This window comes from Bubalus kerabau, chromosome 1 (genome assembly GCF_029407905.1).
Source record: "Bubalus kerabau isolate K-KA32 ecotype Philippines breed swamp buffalo chromosome 1, PCC_UOA_SB_1v2, whole genome shotgun sequence".
NCBI classification, from domain to species: Eukaryota; Metazoa; Chordata; class Mammalia; order Artiodactyla; family Bovidae; genus Bubalus; species Bubalus kerabau.
The window spans coordinates 220,628,447-220,651,244 of record NC_073624.1 but is presented as its reverse complement, the minus strand read 5'-3'; the positions used below and the strand labels follow the sequence as shown (position 1 = coordinate 220,651,244).

Here is a 22,798-nt window from a genome sequence, read left to right as displayed (position 1 = left end):
TGTGTCACTGCCTGCCGCCTAGCCCTGCGTTCCTGGTCAGAGTCTGGGTCTCCCACTGCGACCACTTCAGCGGTAGAAAATGGGGAGAGACACTTAACAGTAGCCCCCATGGGCTCTTCTGCAGGGTGGAGGGTGTCCCGGACGTTCTCACCTGTATGTAGCCTCCATCCTGCCAGTCTGCAAGCCATTTTTGAAGAGGTGGAGCTGTCTGCAGACCCACTCGCTAGCGTCTAGCGTTCACCTGCGGGTGCGAGGTTCGAGCGGCGCAAGTTCGGCGGATACCCCACCCCCTTGGTGGGCGGGGTCGTGCTCAGAGCCAATGAGAGCTTGGGGGGTAGTGGGGTAGGGAAGCTTCCAGATAGGCGGATAAGGAGAAGGTTATAAAGGGGGTACGAGTGAGCCCGCTGGGAAGCCATGCAGTCCAAACGCGAATGTGAGGTAAGTGGTTGGCTACCAGAGAGTCCATGAACCCTGGGCATCACTGGCGAGACGGGGACGGGCGCGGCAGTCCGCCATTCCAACCCACCCTTTTCCCCTCAGCTGTGGTGTGAGAGGGTGAATCCCGAAAACAAGGCGGCGTTGGAGGCGTGGGTCAGGGAGACGGGCATCCGGCTGGTGCAGGTGAACGGTCAGAGAAAGTATGGCGGGCCACCCCCAGGTAAGGTCTTCCCAGCCGTATGCCTGGTAGGGGGCTAAGCCAGCCTCTACGGCCCCGACTCGCCGCGTTCAGGGGAGGGAGGGGCCTACCCCGAGGCTCCACTCGGAGTTGAGTCGGAAACCCCAAGCTACCCGTTACACCCCCCCACCCCCGCCCAAGCAGATGAAATTTATAATCTGTGCCTTCCCACCCACCCGCCCCCTCGAGGAAGGGAGCAAGTCTAGTCTTAAGATGCCAGTCCCATTGGTAATTCAGTCACTCGATTATGCCGACGACCCGGAGGATTACGGGTGTTTTACCCATTTCACAAACGTGTGCACACGTACTCCCTCACGCGCTTGGTCCCTGGACCCCGACCCAAGAACTATCCGGTTGGATGACGGTGCCCTTCCCCACCCTCTTCTCCCAGGATGGGTGGGCAGCCCGCCGCCGGCCGGGTCGGAGGTGTTTATCGGGCGGCTGCCCCAGGACGTGTACGAGCACCAGCTGATTCCCCTGTTCCAGCGCGTGGGCCGCCTCTACGAGTTTCGTCTGATGATGACCTTCAGCGGCCTGAACCGCGGCTTCGCTTACGCCCGCTACAGCTCGCGGCGCGGCGCCCAGGCCGCCATCGCCACGCTGCACAACCACCTGCTGCGGCCGTCCTGCCCGCTGCTCGTGTGCCGCAGCACCGAGAAGTGCGAGCTGAGCGTGGACGGGCTGCCGTCGGGCCTGAGCCACCGCGCGCTGCTCCGCGCGCTGCAGCCGCTGGGACCCGGCCTGCAGGAGGCGCTGCTGCTGCCCAGCCCCGGGCCGACGCCCGCACAGATCGCACTGCTCAAGTTCAGCTCACACCGGGCCGCAGCCATGGCCAAAAAGGCCCTGGTGGAAGGTAGGACTCGAGACTGCGGGGGACCGCTTGGTTGGGAGCAAACACTTTATGCCGGGCACTTGACCTCTACCATCAGCATAGTTCAACAAAGCGGGTTAAAGCTGCTAGAGCTTACGGTCAAATTTGAGACAGACTATTTGACCTCACGTTTTTATATTTTCACTGGTCCTACCAGCTATCAGTGACCTAAACCTAACACTTTGCATGCATTATCTCCTGACTTAACCCTCCTCACCGTAATGAAACAAAACGTCGGCCCTCTTGAGACTGGACACTGGTTTAATAAAAATTGACTTGCCAGAGGCAATCAACTGAGCTTACCTTTTACACATTGTAGAACCTGCTTCCTGAGACTAATTAAACAGCTTTTAGCACATTCTTTTGTTCTTGGCAAGTTCTTGGCAGGTATTCATGGTAAAGTTTAGCTATTATGATGGTTATGAGGTAGGCAAAGCCTGCCATCAACCAGTACCCCAAGGGAACTTAGAAGGTAGCGGTTATTAGGTCCCTTTGTAAATAAACACAGTGAAGCCTGGAGAAGTTATTTAACTTTAAGTTGCCTGGGGTCACAGGCTTCCCTGGTGGCTCAGGGGTATAAGAATCCAACTGCCAATGTGGGAGACACAAGAGACAGGAGTTTGATCCCTGGTTCAGCAAGATCCCCTGGAGGAGGAAATGACCACCACTCCAGTACTGCCTGGGAAATCCCTTGGACAGAGGAGCCTGCTGGACTACAGTCAGTGGGGTTGCAAAGAACCAGACACAACCAAGCATACACACATGCACACTTGGGTAACACCACCAGGAAATGGGAAGGTTAGAAATTAAATAGACTTACGTGACTCCAAGGGCTTCCCTGGTGGCTCAGACAGTAAAGAATCTGCCTGAAGTGCAGGAGACCCAGGTTCTATTCCTGGGTTGGGAAGATTCCCTGGAGAAGGAAATGGCAACCCACTCTAGTATCTTTGCCTGGAGAATTCTGTGGACAGAGGAGCCTGGTGGGCTACACTCTATGAGGTCACAAAGAGTTGGACATGACTGACCAACTAACAGATTAAAAAGATGTGACTCCAAAGGACTGAGTCGGGGAGTTTAGGCCCGGGGCTTAGACCTACCCTGTTTGTCTTTTTCCTGCAGGGCAGTCCCACCTCTGTGGAGAACACGTGGCTGTGGAGTGGCTTAAGCCAGACCTGAAGCAGCGACTCCGCCAGCAGCTCATGGGTACCTCGCTACAGTGCCTACAGCCTGAGGGCAGCCAATTAGCCCTGGCCAGGGACCAGGGGCTCGAGTTCCAAGGGTCTCAGGTTGCCTTGCAGCTGCTGTGCCAACGGATGAAGCTGGGCAGCCCAGTGTTCCTCACCAAGTGTTTGGGCACAAGCCCTGCTGGCTGGCACCGCTTCTGGTACCAGGTGGTGATCCCTGGGCATCCGGTGCCCTTCAGTGGCCTCATCTGGGTTGTGCTGACCCCAGATGGGCAGGATGGGCATGAGGTGGCTAAGGATGCAGTATCTGCACGGCTGCTGGAGGCAATGAGTGAGTCTAGGGCCAGCCTCCTTTGGTCTACTGGGGCTGAGGCAGGAGGTACCATGGTTCAGCAGTGACCTTATCCTCTCCACAGGCAGCCTTTGTCTGCACCCAGCCCAGCAGGCCTGGGCAGCCACTATCTGATTCCAAGAAGGGGAGGAGCATAGGCCCTGCCCTAGACCTGACACAGCCTCCCAGCTGGGGCAGGGCCCCAGAACACCTGGGGGCAGCTCAGGTTTGGCCAAAGTTGTGGTGAGGGAACTTCCCTTCTCCCATTCTGAGGTTTCATTGGACCCCAAGGTGTTCTGTGTCACACACACATACATACACACACATACCCTCTCTCCTCCTCCCACAGTTTAGTATGAATCTTTGTTTCTTATTTCCCTGTTTTGTCTTCTTTGTTCAAGTTTTTATTTGAGGGCTGGTGGAACCAAAGGGTCAAACATCTGCCTTTGCCCCCACCACTTGGTTATGGTTTTGGTGTATGTGTAGTTTTGAATTCTTCTATGCTGGTTGTATTTATATTAAACCCCTGGTTGGTGTATACCTGTGTCCGTGCTGTCTTGCCCCAACTGTGGGCTTTGTCTTAGACTGGTGGAGTGAGCAGCTGCTACAAAGCCAGTACTTCCTCACAGCAGTGTGCTGATCCTGAGCATCTTCTTGTGCTGCACAACAGGATATTTTCAGTTCCCAGCCTCTCTAGGGATCCAACCCAGAAAACAAGACTTTTGTCCACTGAGAACCCATCCTGAGGTTCAGCTCATCCCTTCAGTCACTGTCATCCTCACTCTCCTCCTCCTCCAGAGTTTTGGCATCCTCTCCCTCTTCCCTCAGTCCTGCAAAGAAGTCATCAGTGCTCCAGGCCTTGCTGCTCAGTGCCCGCAGTGGTCCTCCCTTTTTCTTGCGTCGGCGGTAGTCATCCACCACCACAGCCCGCAGCTGGGCCATGTCCCAAAACTTGAGTCGCTGGTCATGGCCACTGCTGGCCAGGAAACGGCCGCAGTGGGAGAGAGCTAGGTTCTCTACAGGCTCCTCAGCATGCTGGCCCACACTGCCTACCACTCGGTTCGGCAGGATGTTGACAGCCCTAAGCAGAAAGAAAAGTTGGGTATGGGTTGGTTAGGTCTGCCCTTCCTATGACTTGAAGGCCATCTGGTTTCTCTCACCTGATGACTCCATCAGTAGAGCCAGCACACAGCAGACTCTCTGTCACTGGAACCATGCAGTCAATGGACTCGGCTCTCAAGGCAAAGCGGTCACTTGTGGCCCCAAAGCCATCCCAGTTGAAGAGGTAGATGGTACCTTCACTGGAGCCACATGCCACCTTCCTCCCATACTGCAGGGAAACAGGGCAAAACAGGTTTGTGGAGCCACATCAGATCAAGTCCCTCACACCTTCATCCCACCCAACCCAGTTGTACTTTCATAAGTGTAACAGAGGTGAGGTCTCCAGATTGGGGCTCAGAAAGCAACTCAAACCGGCGTCGCTTGATGTTGAAGACACCTAGGCAGCCATCTCCGCTGTAGAGAGAGCACAGCAGCAGGACTGGCTGGAGGCACTCACTGAGGGAGGCGTGTAATACAGGAGAAGGGTGGGACACAGCTTTGGGGCTGTACCTGGCTGTCAGCAGCAGTTTCTTGGCGGGATCCAGAGCCATGTCAGCAATGTACTCCTCATGCTGCCGCATATCCATTAAGGGGCCCTCCTTCCTTTGGTCCCAGAGGCGGATGCCACCTGTATCATCCCCAGTGGCCAGAACATTCTCATCCACCAGCAGCAGACTGTTGATGGGGGCACTAGAGACATAGATACAGAATTTCCTGGAGCACCTTTGTCCCAGTAGGGAGGTACTGATCAATCCTTACCCTTTATCTCAAAACACAATCAGCTTCCCCTTACCCATGAGCCTTGGAAATGCGTCTTTCCAGTCGGCCCAGCTCCACATCTAGAAAATGGATGGCTTTGTCCTTGGAGACAGTAACAAGTTCTGGTGGGGGAAATGCCCAGATCATGGTATTGTTCATTGCTCCCTTCCCACCACCACATTACTGGCGGTCTTCCCTAATACTCACTCTGCCCATCTTCAGAGAAGACAACAGCTCGACAGGACTTGAGGTGGTGACCTGAGGACCAGAGCTCCTTGGTTTCTCCCTCTTGGCAGGAGTAGGAAAAGCTGGGGAGAATAGAAGAACAATGAATGACCCCAGACCTCACCTGGCAGTGTAGGACCAACTAGCCAACTTTCAATCTACCTAGGAGTTACTAATTGTACACCTCCAAGCCCAAGGAGTATACCATCCCATTCTCCCATTTTCAGTGAGCTTCAAATGTTAGATCTTTTTTTCACTCAATGTATGTTTTGGGACTTCATCCAACCCCCATCCCTCTTCATCATTGGAAACCCTAGCCTGGGGAAAGATTAGGTGTGAATCACTCTGGAAGTCCAAAACTAACAACAGAAGAACAGGCCAGAGGTTGGAAATGTAAAGATTAATAAAGACAGAGAACTTACACTCCAGGTCTATGGGAGCTAAGTGTGAAAGTGTTAAGTCACTCAGTCGTCTACAACCCCACGATCCCAAGGAGTGTAGCCCACCAGGTTCCTCTGTCCATGGAATTCTCCAGGCAAGAATAATGGAGTGGGTACCCATTCCCTTCTCCAGGATCTTTCTCACCCAGGGATCAAACCCAAGTCTCCTGCACTGCAGACATATTCTTCACAGTCTAAGCCACCATGGAAGCCCAGGGGAGCTAAGACAAGCACAACTAATTATAGCACATTGTGACCACATGCTGAAATAGTGGTAGGATGAAAAGGGAGAGAGAACAGAGAGGTACCAGCCTGTAAGCTCAGCTTGGAGGCAAGTGCCTGTCCAGAGATTATCCACAGTGCCTGCCTCAGCAGATTTTCAAAAAGGTTCCAATAAATGTTCTGTCCCAGTGCCTAATGTGAAAAAGCTGCTTAACAACTATTCACAAACTGAATGAATGCCTTGGAAGGGAAGAGAGTCTTGGAAAGCTAACCACGTTGATGACACCTGAGTTGGATCATGAAGAATAAGTAGTTCACCTGGCAGAGAACAAGGGGCAGATACTGGAGACAGATGCTGATGTCCTTCCCAGGGCAGAAAAAAGGGATGAGGAGAGTTCAAGTGGCAAGAGAGGTATGGCTAAATCTTGAAAGATGAGCTGAACTGGGCTTAAAACAATCATGCAAGCCAAACAAGTCTGAATTGAATTCTTTGGGCAAAAGGAACCTCTCTGGAATGGTCATGAGTTAACTTCAAGGCCTCCAGAAGGCAGTGGCTGAGGGTAGGAAGAGGAGACAAACAGAAGACATAAGGGGTATGAAGAAAGGTGACTCCCAAGTACCTGACACTGTAAACATGGACAGAAATAGTAAACCTCTCTACAAAATAAGTATTACTGTTATTTTTTTTTTTTCTGGCTGTGCCACTCAGCTTGCGAGATCTTAGTTCCCCAATCAGGGATCGAAACTGGGACCCTGGCAGTGAAAGCAGCAAGTCCTAACCACTGGACCACCAGGGAATTACCCCTTGTTCCCACTTCCAAAGATTAAAAAAAAAAATTTAACTTGCCCAAGGACACTGTAGCTAATGAGGGGTTTGGGGTTTAAATCCATTAAGTAAATCTGATAGAACAACTCTCCTGGTTAGGGCCTTCAATGATTTTTCACTGCTTCCAGCTTATATTTTTTATTCAAAAAGCAAACATGTGTTGAGCACTCACCCTGGGCTAGAAGCAGCAGACATAATGAGAACTAAACAGACTACAGATTATACACTCCAGAACACTGTATTTCAAACTCTAGTCGTGACCCATTAGTGAGTTGCAGTCAGCATTTTCTGTATGCCCACGATTACAATAGGATAAAATAAACCAGAAAATATCAAAGTGCACCACACAAAACATAAAAGGTATTTTTACTGTGGGGCGAGGTCAAAAAAGTTAAATTTTTTTTTTTTAGTGGAGGAGAAAGCATTCAAATTATTACACAAATTACACATCATTATGCAGTTTAGGAGCAAAAGGTATCTGGTGCCAAGGCAGCATCTAACAGATAATCTAATTTAGTCTGCACCACCTTGGAAGAGTGAGGAGATGCTGAGAACTCTGGGACAATAGGTTCAAGAGGGAAATTCCAGACAGAATGATAATGTGCAAAGGAGCTGAGACTTCAAGGTGCATTTTTTAAAAGGTAACAATGAATAAGCACAGAAAGCAAAAAAAACTGAACAAGGGCCAGAAGGTCAAGGCCCTTAACCAGATTAAGGAATCTGAATCCTAAAAACAAAGGTAAACTATTGAAGGGTTTTAATCAAGGAAGTGAAGGGGTCGGATCTGTGTTTTTTAAAAATCAGTTAAAATGGGCAAGAAGGGAAAGCAGGGGGCCCAGCTGGTCCTGTTTCAGAATCAATACATATTTCGGTGGGAAGTAAGTGTCCTGAAGGCCTACTTGTTCCCCTACTTGTCCGGGCTCCGTCAGGGCATTCCAGCTACTCTTTCAGTTCTTCTAAGAGATTTGTGTGGTAACCTGCTTAAAGCCGAACGTTATTAAACGAACTGGACATGATTTAAATCTTGTAAACTTAATCTCCCCGTAACTTTCTTTCCTTATCCCAGCTCCATTCCTGAGGAGCTTCCAGACCGAGCAGCCCTAGGCCCACCACACTCTTCACACCCCCATCTCTGCCCTGCACTTACACAAACACGTCCCCGTCCACGTCCCCCGCTGCCAAAAGGTCGCAGGCCGGATGGAACGCCAGCCCACTAGCCGGAGCCTCCAGGACGATATCTTCCGGAGTGTCCCGGATCCGGGCTGGGGCTTCCGTGGCGTCGGGATCCTCCTCGTCGCTCCCATCCTCCGCGGGCCTCTCCTCACACATGCGGTCCATGCACCAGATGACCTGAGCCGCGAAGGAAACGGGAAGTGAACCCAAGAACTAGCTACACAGAGGTAGGAATGGCCCAGAGAACCGCTTCAGGATTGAGGGGCTGTACAGGAAGTGGCGTTTAGGCGTTCTCCGTAACCCGGAAGAGGCGGAGCCAGACTCGCTGGTAGATGGAAACGAACGGAGGAGCTCGGCAGTTTAAACCCGGTACTTCCATGCGTTGCAATGGAGAGTTGCTGGGCTGGCTATACAGCACAACCCTCAACCCCCGCCTTGGCCTCTTCACCTGGAGATGGGAACTGCGTTTTCCTGATCCAGGCTGACAGCCATAAGGAAGGCTAAGCCGGGAAGAACTGATGCTTTTGAATTGTGCTGGAGAAGACTTGAGAGTGCCTTGGACATGAAGGATATCAAACCAGTCAATCTTAAAGGAAATCAACCCTGAATATTCATTGGAAGAACTGTTGCTGAAGCTCCAATACTTTGGCCATCTGATGCGAAGAGTCGACTCTCTGGAAAAGACCCTGATACCGGGAAAGATTGAAGGCAAAAGGAGAAGAGGGCGACAGAGAATGAGATGGTTAGGTAACATCACAGATTCAATGGACATGAATTTGAGCAAACTTCAGGAGATAGTGAAGGACAGGGAAGCCTGGCGTGCTGCAGTCCATGGGGTCTCAGAGTCAGACACGACCTAGTTAGTGAGTGAACAACCAACCCCAAAAGGTAAGGATGACTGCCGGCCTGCCCTCAGGGGAGAGGAGGACGCCAGTCATTCATGGCTTGGTGAAAAGACCAAGATGAGCCACAACCAGTTTGATCAGTAAGTGACAAAAGCCCACACCGCAAGAATTTGACTTGCGGGGGTCCCTGACGGCAGGCAGCCCACTCACACTTAAGCTGCAGCCGCGGATGGATGCTGAACATCCTCGTGGCCAAAGCAACAGTGCCCCATCAGTTCCTACTGTTTGGCTGCAGACCCTCAGTGGGACTGGGCCAGTAGTGCTCAGCTGGCAAGGAGTTGCTGAAAAGGAAAAATTGGCACAACAGTTGACATTCTGATTACCAAAGATTCCGCAAAGATGAGAGCACTCTGTATTGTGGGACAGATGAGGAGGAGCATGGGCTCCTGTCTGAAGAGAATGTTCTCACGTTGCAGTATAAGCCTTCTAAGACATCTTACATGCTGATACCCAGCTCCCTTAAGAAGAGGTGAAAGAAGTGAGGTTAGAGACCTCAGCGAGGCTCCAAGTCCCTTGTATGGTCTTGTGAGTCCTTGTTCCTCACGATGCGGCCACCTGGTTACTTCCAGAAGGCTTGGTGGTACTTGCAGAAATTTAAACTGGCAGTCAACCCCCAGGTCTGGATCTTAAGTGACCCTCTGCTGCTACTGCTAAGGCGCTTCAGTCGTATCAGACTCTGCGACCCCATAGATGGCAGCCCACCAGGCTCCGCCTTCCCTGGGATTCTCCAGGCAAGACCACTCTTCATCTGAGCCAGGTCTGTTTCTGTGACCTTTTACCTAATTGTGACTGCTGCCAACAACCATGAAATCAGGGTATCACTTACTGTCTGAAATTAACCCATCTAGGTGTTATTGCAGACAGAGCCCAATTTCAGCCTCCTAGACACCATGCACAAAGCTGGCTTCCTCAAAAAACCCATACTCTCTCAAGGTGAAAGTAACCAAAGGCATTGGCTAAGGTAGCCATCTAGCTTTCCTTGGATCTTGTAAGCCCTCAGGTTGTACCTCTGGGAAGGTAGTGGCAGCTATGGACCAGCCAGAAATAAATTGTGACCTTTGTTGACAAGTACCAAAGTGCTGGCAGTTAAGCTGAGAAGAAGAAAAGGGTGGTGAAGGAGTGAGCTGAAGGCCAGAGAGCCCACACCTAGGCCTTGACAAACTGTTCAGTGTGTTGAAGGGCACCCTCTTATCTAGGACAGGGATTCCGCAAGTGAGGGATTCCTCACTTCCCCTCCAACCCAATAAGCAGTGATTTCTGCTTGGAATTACTGAAGATCACAGCAGGGCATAAATCTGTAAAAGGTTTTTTGTTCCCAGGAGGAGTGTTTCTCATCAGGTGCCTTCACCTAGAGCCCAGTCGTGCACAACCTTGGCATCAGACTGGCAGCCCGTTGGGCTAACCCTAAGTCCCAGAGAACCTCTACCCTAAGACTAGGTCCCCAGATGAGTCTGCTATTTAAGACCAATCATCCTTGTTTTTCTGTGCTATCAGTGAGGGTCAATTGTCCCTTCTCCACTGGGTATCCAGGCTACTATATATATTGCTTAGGAATCTATTAACAGAAGCACAGCTCAGCAAAGGACTGAGCTGACCTTTTCCATGTGATTTTTATACAATCAGTGGGATTAGCAGACTTCTTGGTGTACCTGGGCCCTCAACATACATAAGATAAGACAGCAGGTTAACCAACTTTAATGGGATCAAAACATTATACAATGAAATTTATATACATTCACACACAAAAAAATCTTTCAACTTTTTTTTGGAATTGTATAAAGCAAGCAGTGGGGAGTAAATCCTTGTGGAGATTATTCTTGGATTTGGAACCAGAGATTTTAGTATTTCGGTCTTTTCACTTCAACTCTGCAATAGAAGGAGAAATGAACATAAGATCAATATACTAAGCAATTCTCGCCAGTCCCACAGAGGAAAAATAATGCTGCTCACCCATCAGCTTCCATCTTCTTCCTCTTCTCAATGATCTGCAAGAACAACAGTTATAGTTGACAGACTGCCATTCTAAGCTCACCTGAAACCCAAGGCTGACCTCTCTCCTACTTCCACGGCTCTCCAATCCCTTGAGTAGTTCCTGAATCTGTGGGCGAGTATGTCTTCCCAGCTAAGGCCCTCCCACCCAGAAACAGTCCCACTTACCGCACTAATCTTTTTCCACTGGCGATCAAGCTCTGCTTTGTCATTGGTTTCCTTGAAGCGCCTGGTTTTCCGCCCTTCAGACATCTTGATGCCATATTGGAATGCAGCTCTGAAGGGAAAAAAAGGGGAGTTGAGGGAAGGAGGCATCAGAGGTTACAGAGAAGTAGCAAGGTGTTCCCAGAGGACCTATGAGCAGAGAACTGATTTCGTAATGTTTCAGCCAGACTATGCCCTCTACGCCCTCTAACCACCCCCCATCCCTCTCCTCACTCTTGGCTGTATTTAGTACCAAGACTCACTTGGGCAAAGCCTCCTTGTTGTTCATATACTCGCTATATTCCTCCTGGGTGTCAAAGTCCCAACGGCCTAAAGGACCTTTCTTGTTACCCTGTTGCAGGACAGAATGGTGGGGGGGGGGGGGGGGGTGGGGGGGGTGGGCAGGGAAGGAAGAGTTGTCAGTGGAAATGAAATTTTAGCCCTTGATTAAAGCCCAGGCTCTCCCATAATCCCAGGTTTTATCATTAATAAATCCTACCTTAATAAACAATAATAAGTGTTTACTATGTACTTACTATGGGTTGGGAAGATCCAATGCAGAAGGGAAAGGCTACCTACTCTAGAATTCTGGCCTGGAGAATTCCATGGACTGTATAGTCCATGGGGTCGCAAAGAGTTGCACAACTGAGCAACTATCACTTCACTCACTCTTATGGGCCAGGCATTATTCTGCACACTTAACATGTACCTTATTTAATTCTCTCAGAAACTCTTCTGAGAGAACTTAGAGTTCTCTCCATTTTCCTAATGAGGAAACTGAAAAATAAGCAGTAACATAATTTGACATGGTCACAACACTAATACCTGGCAGAGCCAGGGTTAAGCAAGGCTCCAAAACAGAATTAAACCATGCTGTTAAGCACAAAAGTACAGAGAGAACAAGGAAAAAGATGACACGTCTTCACCCTTATTGGTGTTTGGTGCTTTTGTTTGTTTAAAGCTTAGAGGAAAATATCAATCCTGACTATAATAAAACTCAAGTTATTTTCCTTTTTCTCCTGCCAGTTATTTTCTAAAAACTGAAATTCCTTCTGCCCTTTTCTACATGTGCACTAAAGGCCTCCTTACTGCCTAAGACAGAAGTCAAAGCCTGGCACTTTATAGAAAATAAAAAGAAACATATTCTTGGCCCTATCTCATTTGGCTTTGTAGTGACACTTTAAAACAGTTAAACTGCCCCAAGACCCACAATGCCACTGCTCCTGCTACTCCAGCTAACGGAAGATGAGCCTCAGGAAATGACAGATCTTCTGGGAGGAGGAAACGGGATATGTGTGAAACAGTAACTGCCTCCACCCATTCTTCCAGCTCCACACCTGGTCCATTTTGCTATAATCCACCTCCTCATCACTGTCCACAGCCATGTCATCCATCCTAAAAAGAAGCAACAGTTTAAAAGAGATGGTGGAATTCCAGACTCCTATGCTTCATTTAGAAACCTACCTACTAAGAGACTTACGCCTAGGAATAGCCATCCCTCCTAGGCCTCCCACACAGAGCCTAACAGAATACTTTATCCAGTAAGAAGTACCCCTGGGTTCCAGCAAGTCAGATTTCCACCTCACTGCTACTACTCCCAACCTTGTTCTCCAATCATCCCAGTCCACCTTCTTCAATAGAGTCTCGGGACTGCCCTGGTAGTCCAGTGCTTAGGAATCCACCCACCAGTGCAGGGGAACAGGTTCAATCCCTGATCTGGACAGATTCCACATGCCAGTGGGCAACTAAGTCTGCGTGTCCCAACTACTGAGCCTGAGCTCCACAACAGGAAAAGCCACTGCAACTAGAGAGTAGCCCCCACTCGTCACAACTAGAAAAGACCCGCACACAGCAAAAAAAGACCCAGCATAGCCAAAAATAAAATTAAAAATAAATAAAAAGCTATGTGATGATTATTATTATAAGAAAAAAAGTCTCACGTACGTGGCTGGATAGCACTCAGCATAGCTATTGGACATGCCAAAGAAATCTCCCAGCTGCTTCTTGTCCTCTGGCTTCTTCAGCATATGCTACATTAAAGAAAATAATTCTACCAACAGCAGAAAAACTTCAAGCAGGAAGGGCTAGAAGCCTCAACATGAAAACTCTTAAGAAGAGGGCTAGAACGTCAATGGGTCCTTTGAAAAAGGGGAAATCATGACTTCATCCTCGTCAAAATCCAGCACGAAATGATAAGAGCAAGACATGTGAGGCGGGGGGGAGGGGTGGTGGTTATGGGGAAGCAGGTGGAGTTGGAATGAAGAGAGAACAGTTTGCTAGAACCCATGAACACACTGAAATAAAGGATATGATTCCGTGCCTTCCCAGCCAGCAGATCCAGCAAACTTTTCATTGATAGACTTGATCAACTCCTTGGCAGATCCGGGTCCTGCGCAGAAGAGAACTCTGCTCAGACTTTTAAATAAGGAATTTACAACCTCTTCCCTACAACACACTTCCCACCTGTGCTTTTTGTAAGAACATTTTTTTAAGCAACAGAATTCTTTTTTAACTAAAGAAGTTTTAATCACATTTCAATTCAAAATGAGCTACTCTGCTTGAGATGCAGTCGTGTGCCCAGAATATCCTTCGCTCAACCTGCCTCACATCCTCAGAACCCCACAGCTGGGAGAATTACATCAAACAAATATGGCCTACCATTGTACAGGAAGACTGAATTCCACACTTATCTTCTATCTACCCCATAAAGCAAGGCATGGATCTTTCGAGAACCCAGAATAGGAAGTTCCCCGGTCCCACCCTTGGCAGCTCTGAAATCTGAGTCAGACTCTCAGTCCAGAACAAAGCAGCACTGCCAGAGCCAATGCAAGATGCCCCAGGTACAACTCACCTTTGTCAACATCCATGGGCTGGAAAGAAAACAGAAACTGAAGTGAGTGTCACCAAAAAGGATGCCCACTCATCTCTCCCCCAAGTTTGAAACAATTTGCTACCCCACCCCTTGCCCACATTTCCAGGACAGATTAGTTGACCCAGTTGCTGCTATGGAGCCATGAGGCACCTATATAACTCATGGGGGTTCTATACCTGGTTGGGCAGCCACAAAGATGGGCAGCCCCTCCACCTGGTGTCCGGGACTCCCACGCACCTCATCGTCCACTTTTGGCTTCTCAAAGTAGCTGTGCCTCTTCTTCTCTTCTTCTCGTTCTCGGTCCCGCTCCCGCTCTCGGTCTCGTTCTCGCTCCCGCTCTCTGTCACGGTCTCTGTCTCTCTCCCGATCACGCTCCCGTTCCCGGTATCTCTCCCGCTCCTTGTCTCGAGGAGTCTTGGTTGTGGAGGGCACATAATCCCCAATATCTTCAAATATACTAGGAAAACAGAGATCCCAAGCTGACAAAGTCACACATATTTCCATCTCCCCCGACCATTTTTCCAGATTCTCACACCAAGGCCTCCCCCAAATGCCAAAGACAGGAAACCCAGAAGACCTTCTTCCCTCAGATCAGGAGTTAGGGGCTAGGATACATACTTCATGTCAGCTTCCGGGGGTTTCTTCTCTTCCATTTTCCCTGTAACACAAAGAGAGTAAGGAAAACACTCCTGAGTTAATTTCCACCCAGCCTCACCATGCTCCCCAGCTCTCAATACCCTTTTATACATCTTCTTTTTAAAAGATGGGACAACAAAAGCTATCCCTACTTCCCCTCCCCATGCCTCAAAACTGACCACTGCTTCCTGGGTGGATCAAGCAGACAGAACCTAGATGTAACTATCCCCTTCCTAATGCTTCATTGCTACCATTTTTCTCTGGTCCCCAGGAGCCTCCCAATGCTCTGGAAACAGAAGGCTCCAGGAGACCTTGGTTCCATCCTCAAATGCCCCTCAAAGGCTAAGGTTTCTCTCCCTAACCCTCCAGGTTACCTTTATCTTTCTTTTTGAGCTTCTTGTTGCGGGTACCCTGCCTCAGGTAGGAAAGGATCTGGGTGAGCTTGCTGATGACAATGTCATTTGTAGTCAGTGTGGTCTGGGCCTGAAAAATCCAAGAAGAATGTTATCCCACTAAGCAGGACTCTTCATTTATTCATTCATTTACTTTAACAAACTGAAGGATGGGTGAAAATTAACTAACTAGGTGAAGACAGGTAGAGGAGGTGTTGTAAAAGGACATTCTGGACAGATGAAACAGCATACAAAGGCCTGGGTCAAAAGTAATCTAGTACATTCAAGAAAGCCAGGATGATTGGAGAACAGGGAAGCATGGTAAAAACAGACTGCAAAGGCCAGAGTTACAGGGCCTCACAGGCCATGATAAAGATTTTGCTTTTTATCCTAACGGTAAGAAATCATCAAAAGCTTCTAAATCGTGAGGAAACAAAATTCATGTTGTGGAATGATCACTCTAGTCATGTATAAAAATAACAGAAAAAAGGATGGAAAGACACAGGAAGTGGTAATGGCCATATAGTACAGGGTTTCTTTTTGAGGGTGATGAAAATGTTTTTGTTTTTATGAAAATGTTTTAAAATTGATTTTGATGCCAGTTATACATTCACAGCATATTCTATGAATATATTAAAGCCACTGAATTGTATGATTTAAAGGGGTGAATTGTATGGTATGTAAATTACATCTCAATAATAATAAAAGTAAATATAATATTGAAAGGGAAACAGAGTGGAAGTGTGGAAACTAATTAGGAGCCTCTTTTAATAGTTTCAGCAAGAGATGATGGCTAAGAATGGAATGTTACTGTGTTACTGGCGGAGACAGAGAAGTCAATGGATTCAACTGAGATTTGGGAGGTTAAAATGTGGACAGGACTTGGTTAAATGTGGTAGATGAGGCTCAGGGCAACATCAAGGCTGATTACCAGGTTTGAGGTTCACATGGCAGGCTCTTGGGACTTGGGTCACTCACCTCCATGGTGGGGCAATCAGCTTTGCTGCGGATAAGAGTAGTGGGGATGTCTGTGTCAGCGTACTCATCATCTAGGTCTACCACATAGGCCATGCGGCCTGGAAGAAACAGCTCATTCCGCTCATATGCTTTGCTCTTGAAGAGCATGCGGTAAACATTTCGGCCTACAAAAAGAGAAACAGCAGCAAGTAGCCAATAAGAACCTTCTACAACAACAGGTGCAGTTTACTTTTAGCTGATAAGAATACCAAGTGTGTGAGTTAGGTGATTTACTACCACTTAAGTCATCTGACTACTGCACTCCTAGAGCTACTAAGAGACAGAACAAAGAATGGGACCCTGGCCATTTAACTCCAAAGTCTGAGCTCTTATCCACCCTTCGTACACTGCCTTCTGAATACTGTGTGCCTAGCACTGTATTAAGCCCTGTGAGGAAGGAGGATGAAGTTTACACTAATACTGATGAAGATCTGAAGATGGGGAAAAATAGCACTACTACATGCCCAATGTGATAAGACATGTTACACACATTATTTCTCTTTGTCCCAATAATCCCATGAGGTATATTAACCCCATTTTGCAAGTGGACAAGCAGGAGCTGAGAAATTGTGTTGGTTGCACCCCAAATCACATGCCCTGCATGATTTCACCACAGGATTCAAATGCAGGTTTCCAAATTCTGAGTTTTAAATCACCAACCATGCTACCTCCCTTCATGGATAAGCCCAAATCTGAGCGAGTGTCCAGCCTGAGGGGACATTAGTGCGTTCAAGTGTGCTATGTCGGTTAAGTCATATCTGACTCTTTGCGACCCATACTATGGACAGTAGCCTGCCAGGCTCCTCTGTCCATGGGATTTTCCAGGCAAGAATACTGCAGTGGGTTGCCACACCCTCCTCCAGGGCATCTTCCCGACCCTGGGATGGAAACTGCATCTCTTGCATCTCCTGCATTGGCAGGCAGGTTCTTTATCACTAGCGCCACCTGGGAAGCCCAGGGACATTAGTAATATATATGAAATAACTACCGGGGACGTTAATAATATATTAAGTAAATAAGTCCACATCTGAGTTCTATTAAGAGTAGTAGTATGTGGGAGCTACCTGGTTTGGAGACAAAAAAAGAGATAAAAGTAGGTTGAGGGAGAAGTGAAGCCTATCCTGCCCAGAGCACTAAATTCCCTACATGTCATCCGGAATGCAGAGGCACTAGTGCAGAAATTCTGTACTCACCCAAACGTGTTTTAAATTCAATTTTATTTTCAGGATCCTCATCTTTCCTGAAAAGACAGAAAGAATATTCTTGCTAAATGTGTTCCTATGTTTAGCCCCACCTTTCTAAACTCTCAAGCTCTCCCTGATGCTTGCTTACTTAGTTTCCTTCTGGGGCTTTTCCATCATTTCTTCCTCCTCTTTCTCTTTGCTGGCAATTTCAGCTCGTACCTAACAGGAAAGCACTTAAGGTTTACCCATTTATTCACTTTACATATCTTTACTGAACACCATTATGCCACACTGTGCCAGGAACTAAGAATTCAATACTAAAGAAAACAATATAGTCCTTGCTTTAATGGGGCTTATAAAAAGAAATGCAGACAAATTAAACAATTAAACAACAAAATGTGATAACTGCTATAAATAAAACAGAAGAGCTACACAAGTGTGCAGGTAGTAGGAGGTAAGGAGTGGGGAGACAACCATACCTAGGTGATATGGGAAGGTTTGCTTCCCCAAGAAGATAAAACTGAAGCTGAGACTTGAAGGACAAATAGCAACTAGTCCTACAGAAGGGTCACCGTGAGACCTTTAGATGGTTTGAACTAAGAGCAGTCTCCCTCGTCACCCAAAAAGGCCCTTATAAGAGCATTCAGCATGGCAGTATTACTCTCCACCTACCAACCAAGGCCCACCTTTTGAAGCAGAGCAAAATCCAAGCCTTTCACCAAATGGGTGTGTTCCATGTCACCACCCAAGAATTTAGACTCCTGGATCAACTGTCTTCTTTTCTCTGCAGCTGATTTGTCCCTGGAGAATGAAACAGACCACATAAGAACTAGCCTTTGAATAGATAATTTGAAAAATGAAGCCTAGGAAAAAAAATAACCATCCTTTGTGGGCGGGAAGTGCCTCTTGAAATGGCTTGGTATGGGGAAAAGGCTTTCCAGAGCAAGGAAAATGTGAAGAATTCATACTGCCACTGTATGACTCTGCAATGCTGAGAATCATGCCCTGGCCTGCTCAGTACTCACGCCTCAGCAGTGGGGCCCACAGCCCTGTAGTTAGCCGTGGTGCTGATCAGTTCCGTTTCTTCATAATCTTTGTTCACGCCATCCCGCCGTTCTTTGGCACGGTCCCGGTACTTCTCTGCTAGTTCTCTCTCTCTCTCAATTTCTTGTTGGCGAAGCTTGGCATAGTAACTGTGACCAGGGAAGGCAAATGTGTGAGGCTCAGCCTGTTCCTGCCTGTTTCTTTATACCTTCATCCAATTCTCTATGCTGAAAGCTCATATATGTCCTGACAGAACTGCTGGTCACCTCTTTTTGTTTTGTTTTTACTATTTATTTGTCTGCGCTAGGTCTTAGTTGTGACACGAGGGATCTTCGATTTTCGCTTGGGCATGTGGGATCTAGTTCCCTGACCAGGGACTGAACCCAGGCCCCCTGCATGGGGAGGGCAAAGTCTTAGCCACTGGACCACCAGGGAAGTCCCTGGCCACCTCTTGACAGTCCTCAAAAGCAGAGCTACAGCTTCTTCCAGCTCACAGATATGCTGTTCTAAAGCCACCTCAGTATACTCCATCTGTCACTTCAGAATCCTTCACTATCACCCAGCTCTATATCACTGAGTCTCTACAGGTATGAGACTTTTCCATATGGCAAGCAGAAAGTCACCTGAATTTTTATCACCTTCCAAATTTCACCTGAAAATAGGTCATTTCTTCCCAGTCCTTCTCAAGAAGAGAGGAAAAAGTAAAGTTCGAGATCCAGGAAGCTTGGTGTCATATAAATAATAGCAATGACGATGACGGTGGCAACCAAGATTGACTGGATGGTTACTATATGCCAGGAACTGGTACTAAGTGTTTACATGGACTGTCACAGTTGATCCTCATGACAACCTAATAAAAATTATCACTATCTTGATTCCACCCCTGAGAATATTAAAGATTAGAGACGCTGAGCAAAATGCCCAAGAATATCCAGCTAGAAACTGGTCAAGACGAGATTAAAACACCACAAGGTGGCTCCAAAGCCCTAAACTGCCAAATAAACTGCCATTCTAAATATCATTCCTCTCCACTATGAAAGCAGAGAACCTCAAGACAAAGGAAAACCTCAATCTCTTGGCTCCTAACTAGCCCCTATTCCTTACCCCCAAATACCATCCACCACAAAACCCAACACTCCTCCACCTTCCTTTACCTTTTCTTTTTTCTCCTTCGTGCAGCTGGATCTTCATCCTCATTGTACTCCCTTGGCATCCTAGCAAAAAAAAGAAATTCACGGATAGCAAAATATTGCCACAGCCCAAGAAACCCCAAGAAGTACCCTTGAGGATTAAAGAAAAGCCTAGAATACTGACCAAAGCAAAAACTGTCAGTTTTAATCAGGCAGAGATCCATGTCAATATTTGTAGGTGAGTCCTTCTCAAATTTTAGAAAGCATCACAACCATCTGAAGGACTACTAAAATAATATATACCCAAATATCTGCCCTAGAATCTGAGTCTGTGGGGCTGGAATGGATCCAGAAATCTACTTATTTAAGCACCAGCAGCAACTCTAGTTCGTCCAACAAATGGTCCGTGGAACATACTCTGAGAAAAACTGAGATCCCTAGAGCATCCCAGTCTTTCCTAGAGCTTCAATCTCAAGAGGGAGAGAATCAAAACCATGGACTTCAAAAAAAAAAAAAAAAGGCTTTCAAGTTCCTAAGACATCTAGTTCAATAAATTTTCCATAGAAAATAGTCAGGACACAGATTGGATCAACCCAGAACTTACTCATGGTGACGTGACTTAGAGGGTGGTGCAGAGGTAGGTGCAGCCCTTGGGGTCATGAGAAGTTTCCTGAAGTCTTCATTAGTGAGTTTTGATCTAAAGGGCAAAAATTTTTACAAATTAGTACCCGATGAGAACTGGAAAAGGAGTATGTAAAAAATATGGTTCACTTTACTAGAAATCAGGGAAATACAAATTAAAACAAAGACATGCCCTTTTTAATGCGTCAGTGCTAATGATTAAAAAGTTTGATAAATCAAGAATGAGTGAGAATTTGGGAACTGGATATTCTCATATCGCCAACAGGAATATAAATCAGTATAGATAACTAGGAGGACGATTTGCCAGTATCTTTCTTAAAATTTAAATGTGTAATATCCTATGATGCAGCAACTCCATTCATCTGTATTTAACCTGGTCAATTACTGGCATTATGTGTATAAGGCATGTGAAAGAGATCTAATTACAGTTTTGAAAATAATAAAAACTTGGGAACAACCTAAACTCTCACTGGAGACTATTAATAAATAAACTGTGACAGTATTTCCCAAATGTGGAGAACATAGCACTGATGGCATAAGATATAATTTTAACTGACACAATGACCAAACTCAAATAAGTTTCCTTTGAATTCTCTTCAGAGTAGGCCTTTTCCTTGGCCTGCTGAGCCCACTGTAGCAAAGAATCCTGCTAGGTCTCCCCAAAAATGATTCTTCAACACTACCAAAATATGAATTAAGACTATTGTAAAAGGGGATAGAGATCAAAACTCAACTCTGAATACAACAGAGACAATAGGGAATTTATGGAAAATTACTCAGACATCAAAGGTATAGTGGAAGATGAATTTGATTAGATTATCAAGAGGCATAACTGGATCTCATTGATTGATTGATGGATGGATGGATGGTATTCTCCACACCCTAACAGAATTCTTTGCTAAAACTCGGTTCAGGAGACCTGGTAAAAAATATAAGCCTTGCAGAAGCCTGACTAGAGTTTGGTCAAGAAGGGAGTCCTTCAGCAGAGGTATGCATCCCTACTTCGGGGCTGACTACATTTCCACTTGGGGTCACTAGGACACAGCTATCCCATACTATAGAGTTCTGAGGGTGGGATTCTGGGGTCTGAGCCCTGGCCCTGACCCACCAGCATTTTAGAAACCTATGTGGGGGATGCACAGCCATCACAGCTGGTGGCACTGGGATGCAATCACTTCTGTGTGTACTGTGTGGCAGAGTCCAGCTCCAGCCACCTGGACACTTACTACATGAACCTCACGTGCCTCTCCCTGCCAGGTAGTCCGGGGACCCATGCTCACACCTGGAGGGACATTGATGAGACAAGGCATGAGCTAAGAGAAAGCCAAAAGACAGGCTGTTAGGGAAGATGAAGGCAGGGTATCTTGCCTGGGAGGAAGATGAAGTTGAGTATCATACTAAGGGTGAGGGTTGGTCTCGCTGCTGAGGCAGAACAAGAACCAAGTAGGACTGGCTATTAGTATACTTGACGCCAACAAGTACGTAGGTTAACAAATAGGGTAGGAAAAACTTTCCCTCTACCCTCTTATATTCTGTACCAGAGATCTGCAAATTAAACTGACAAAAGACAAACTTAAAAAAAAAAGAGTCCTTGTCACTGCCATGAAAATAAGGACCAAGATATTGAGAAGGGAAGATCATCAGATGGCAAAATTATATACACACAATGTAACATAACTTAATTTTAATATTTTAACTCATAAGGCAATGATATATTTTACTGAGATATAAATGCATGTGTATAAATGCATTTTAAAAAGAGTAGCAAAAAAAGATATGTGTAAAAAAGGTAAAGTGGTTACCTCTAAAAAAGGGACTGAAATTGGGTATGTTATCAAAGACAACATTGACTTCATTCTGAAGTTTTAATTTTATACAAAAATTAATTCCTAAATAACACAAAATTAAACATGAATTTTAAAAAATTAGCACTCACCCTGCCATTATTTCCCCTCTAACACTTTTATGCAGTTGGCCTAACCCAGTTAAAGTTCACAGAGATAACAGGGCAAGTGGTATGATTCTCTGACCATTCTTCCTGACAAGACATTCAGAATTCTTTCACCATCACCACCACCACTTCGCTCATTTCCCAGCTCATTCCCATGGTTCTACATTAAAACACTCACTGGTGGAAGGAGTGAGGATCGTCCACATCGTGGCCATCTGGAGCCAAGGGATTGGAGAATGGTTCGCCTAAAAAAAGAATTGATATTAATTTAATAAATCTCTTTAAGAGTCAGGTCCTGTGCGAAAGTTATGGATTCAGAAGTGAACAATACAGATGTCTTTCCCTGTCAACTTGCTCACAATCTAGTGGGGCAAAAAGTCAAGAACAGCGACACTGACAATACAGTGTAAAAAATGCTGAAGCAGAAAAATACAAGGAGCTACGGGAGCGCAGAGGACGGGACCCCTAAAACCAGGCTGGAGGATCAGCCAAGAAATCCTGAACATGACATCTAAGATACTACGCAAAAGGTAAATTGACGTAACTGAAAATTAAGTGACAGGGGTTGGGGGAGGTCCACAGATAAATCTTATCTGTCGTGGGCTGGGGCAAGAACAAGATTTAGGGACAATCTGGAGTTTCCCGGCCTCTTTCGGAGCCCAACTGCTTCGCCAGGCTCCAAGCGTCACACTCCCGGCCCGCCTTCACTCCGCCCCACCCCCAACACATACGGCTTCAATTCTGAGGCCAAAATAACACGCCAAATGTCCCAAGTCCCGCGGGGAAAGGAGAGATGACCCAAGCCTTACTATCTCGTTCTGGCATTTCGTCCGCGGTGTTTCAACCACAACGACGACTGATGATCCGATAACAACACAACGCTACACGAATCTCCCCACAATGCACCTCAGGAGACCACCCACAATTCCTTTCGAGCCCCAGCTTTTCCGTCTCGGCCGCGGGCGGAGAAATCAGAGTAGGAGTCGACCGGCAATGCTTTTATGGCATTGGCTAAGCATGGCCC

General features: G+C 47.0%; 3 protein-coding genes across 5 annotated transcripts; 1 reads left to right on the top strand and 2 right to left on the bottom strand.

Annotated features, from left to right (window-relative positions):
- Positions 1–287: 287 nt before the first annotated feature.
- Positions 288–3,600, top strand: DND1 (DND microRNA-mediated repression inhibitor 1). Its single transcript, XM_055555587.1, has 4 exons — positions 288–438; positions 541–658; positions 1,068–1,529; positions 2,667–3,600. Exons 1-4 carry the CDS (start codon positions 415–417, stop codon positions 3,128–3,130), a joined length of 1,068 nt encoding a protein of 355 aa, XP_055411562.1. The 5' UTR covers positions 288–414; the 3' UTR covers positions 3,131–3,600.
- On the bottom strand, positions 3,425–8,098 carry WDR55 (WD repeat domain 55). The gene is made up of 7 exons (XM_055555560.1): positions 7,783–8,098; positions 5,130–5,230; positions 4,957–5,044; positions 4,674–4,853; positions 4,478–4,577; positions 4,223–4,392; positions 3,425–4,143 (listed from the first exon to the last, which is right to left on the bottom strand). The coding sequence occupies exons 1-7, from the start codon at positions 7,971–7,973 to the stop codon at positions 3,825–3,827; spliced, it is 1,149 nt and encodes a 382-aa protein (XP_055411535.1). The 5' UTR covers positions 7,974–8,098; the 3' UTR covers positions 3,425–3,824.
- A 2,294-nt stretch (positions 8,099–10,392) lies between these two features.
- Positions 10,393–22,741, bottom strand: IK (IK cytokine). 3 transcript variants are annotated; one of them, XM_055555483.1, is made up of 20 exons: positions 22,584–22,741; positions 21,953–22,019; positions 19,786–19,878; positions 19,206–19,265; positions 18,033–18,200; positions 17,694–17,808; positions 17,156–17,226; positions 17,017–17,063; positions 15,785–15,948; positions 14,789–14,897; positions 14,397–14,436; positions 14,016–14,235; positions 13,758–13,776; positions 13,217–13,295; positions 12,851–12,931; positions 12,244–12,301; positions 11,170–11,258; positions 10,871–10,979; positions 10,664–10,698; positions 10,393–10,579 (listed from the first exon to the last, which is right to left on the bottom strand). In XM_055555483.1, the coding sequence occupies exons 1-20, from the start codon at positions 22,597–22,599 to the stop codon at positions 10,552–10,554; spliced, it is 1,668 nt and encodes a 555-aa protein (XP_055411458.1). In that variant the 5' UTR covers positions 22,600–22,741; the 3' UTR covers positions 10,393–10,551. The 3 variants fall into 3 exon arrangements, 2 of the variants coding, with proteins under 2 accessions (XP_055411458.1, XP_055411472.1); XR_008705198.1 differs by lacking the exon at positions 11,170–11,258; XM_055555497.1 differs by lacking the exons at positions 11,170–11,258; positions 12,244–12,301; positions 12,851–12,931; positions 13,217–13,295.
- Between the last annotated feature and the right edge of the window lie 57 nt (positions 22,742–22,798).

Excerpts from the sequence above, each read along its gene's own strand:
- DND1 (XM_055555587.1), top strand. The coding sequence starts at position 415 with ATGCAGTCCAAACGCGAATGTGAG. Across the intron at positions 439-540 it reads AGTCCAAACGCGAATGTGAG|CTGTGGTGTGAGAGGGTGAA; the intron begins GTAAGTGGTTGG and ends TTTTCCCCTCAG. Across the intron at positions 659-1,067 it reads GTATGGCGGGCCACCCCCAG|GATGGGTGGGCAGCCCGCCG; the intron begins GTAAGGTCTTCC and ends CTCTTCTCCCAG.
- WDR55 (XM_055555560.1), bottom strand. The coding sequence starts at position 7,973 with ATGGACCGCATGTGTGAGGAGAGGCCCGCGGAGGATGGGAGCGACGAG. Across the intron at positions 4,393-4,477 it reads CCTCTGTTACACTTATGAAA|TATGGGAGGAAGGTGGCATG; the intron begins GTACAACTGGGT and ends GTTTCCCTGCAG. Across the intron at positions 4,144-4,222 it reads TCTACTGATGGAGTCATCAG|GGCTGTCAACATCCTGCCGA; the intron begins GTGAGAGAAACC and ends CTTTCTGCTTAG.
- IK (XM_055555483.1), bottom strand. Across the intron at positions 18,201-19,205 it reads CGAAGGAGAAAAAAGAAAAG|TTACTATGCCAAGCTTCGCC; the intron begins GTAAAGGAAGGT and ends CCCTGGTCACAG. Across the intron at positions 14,236-14,396 it reads CCCCCGGAAGCTGACATGAA|TATATTTGAAGATATTGGGG; the intron begins GTATGTATCCTA and ends CTGTTTTCCTAG.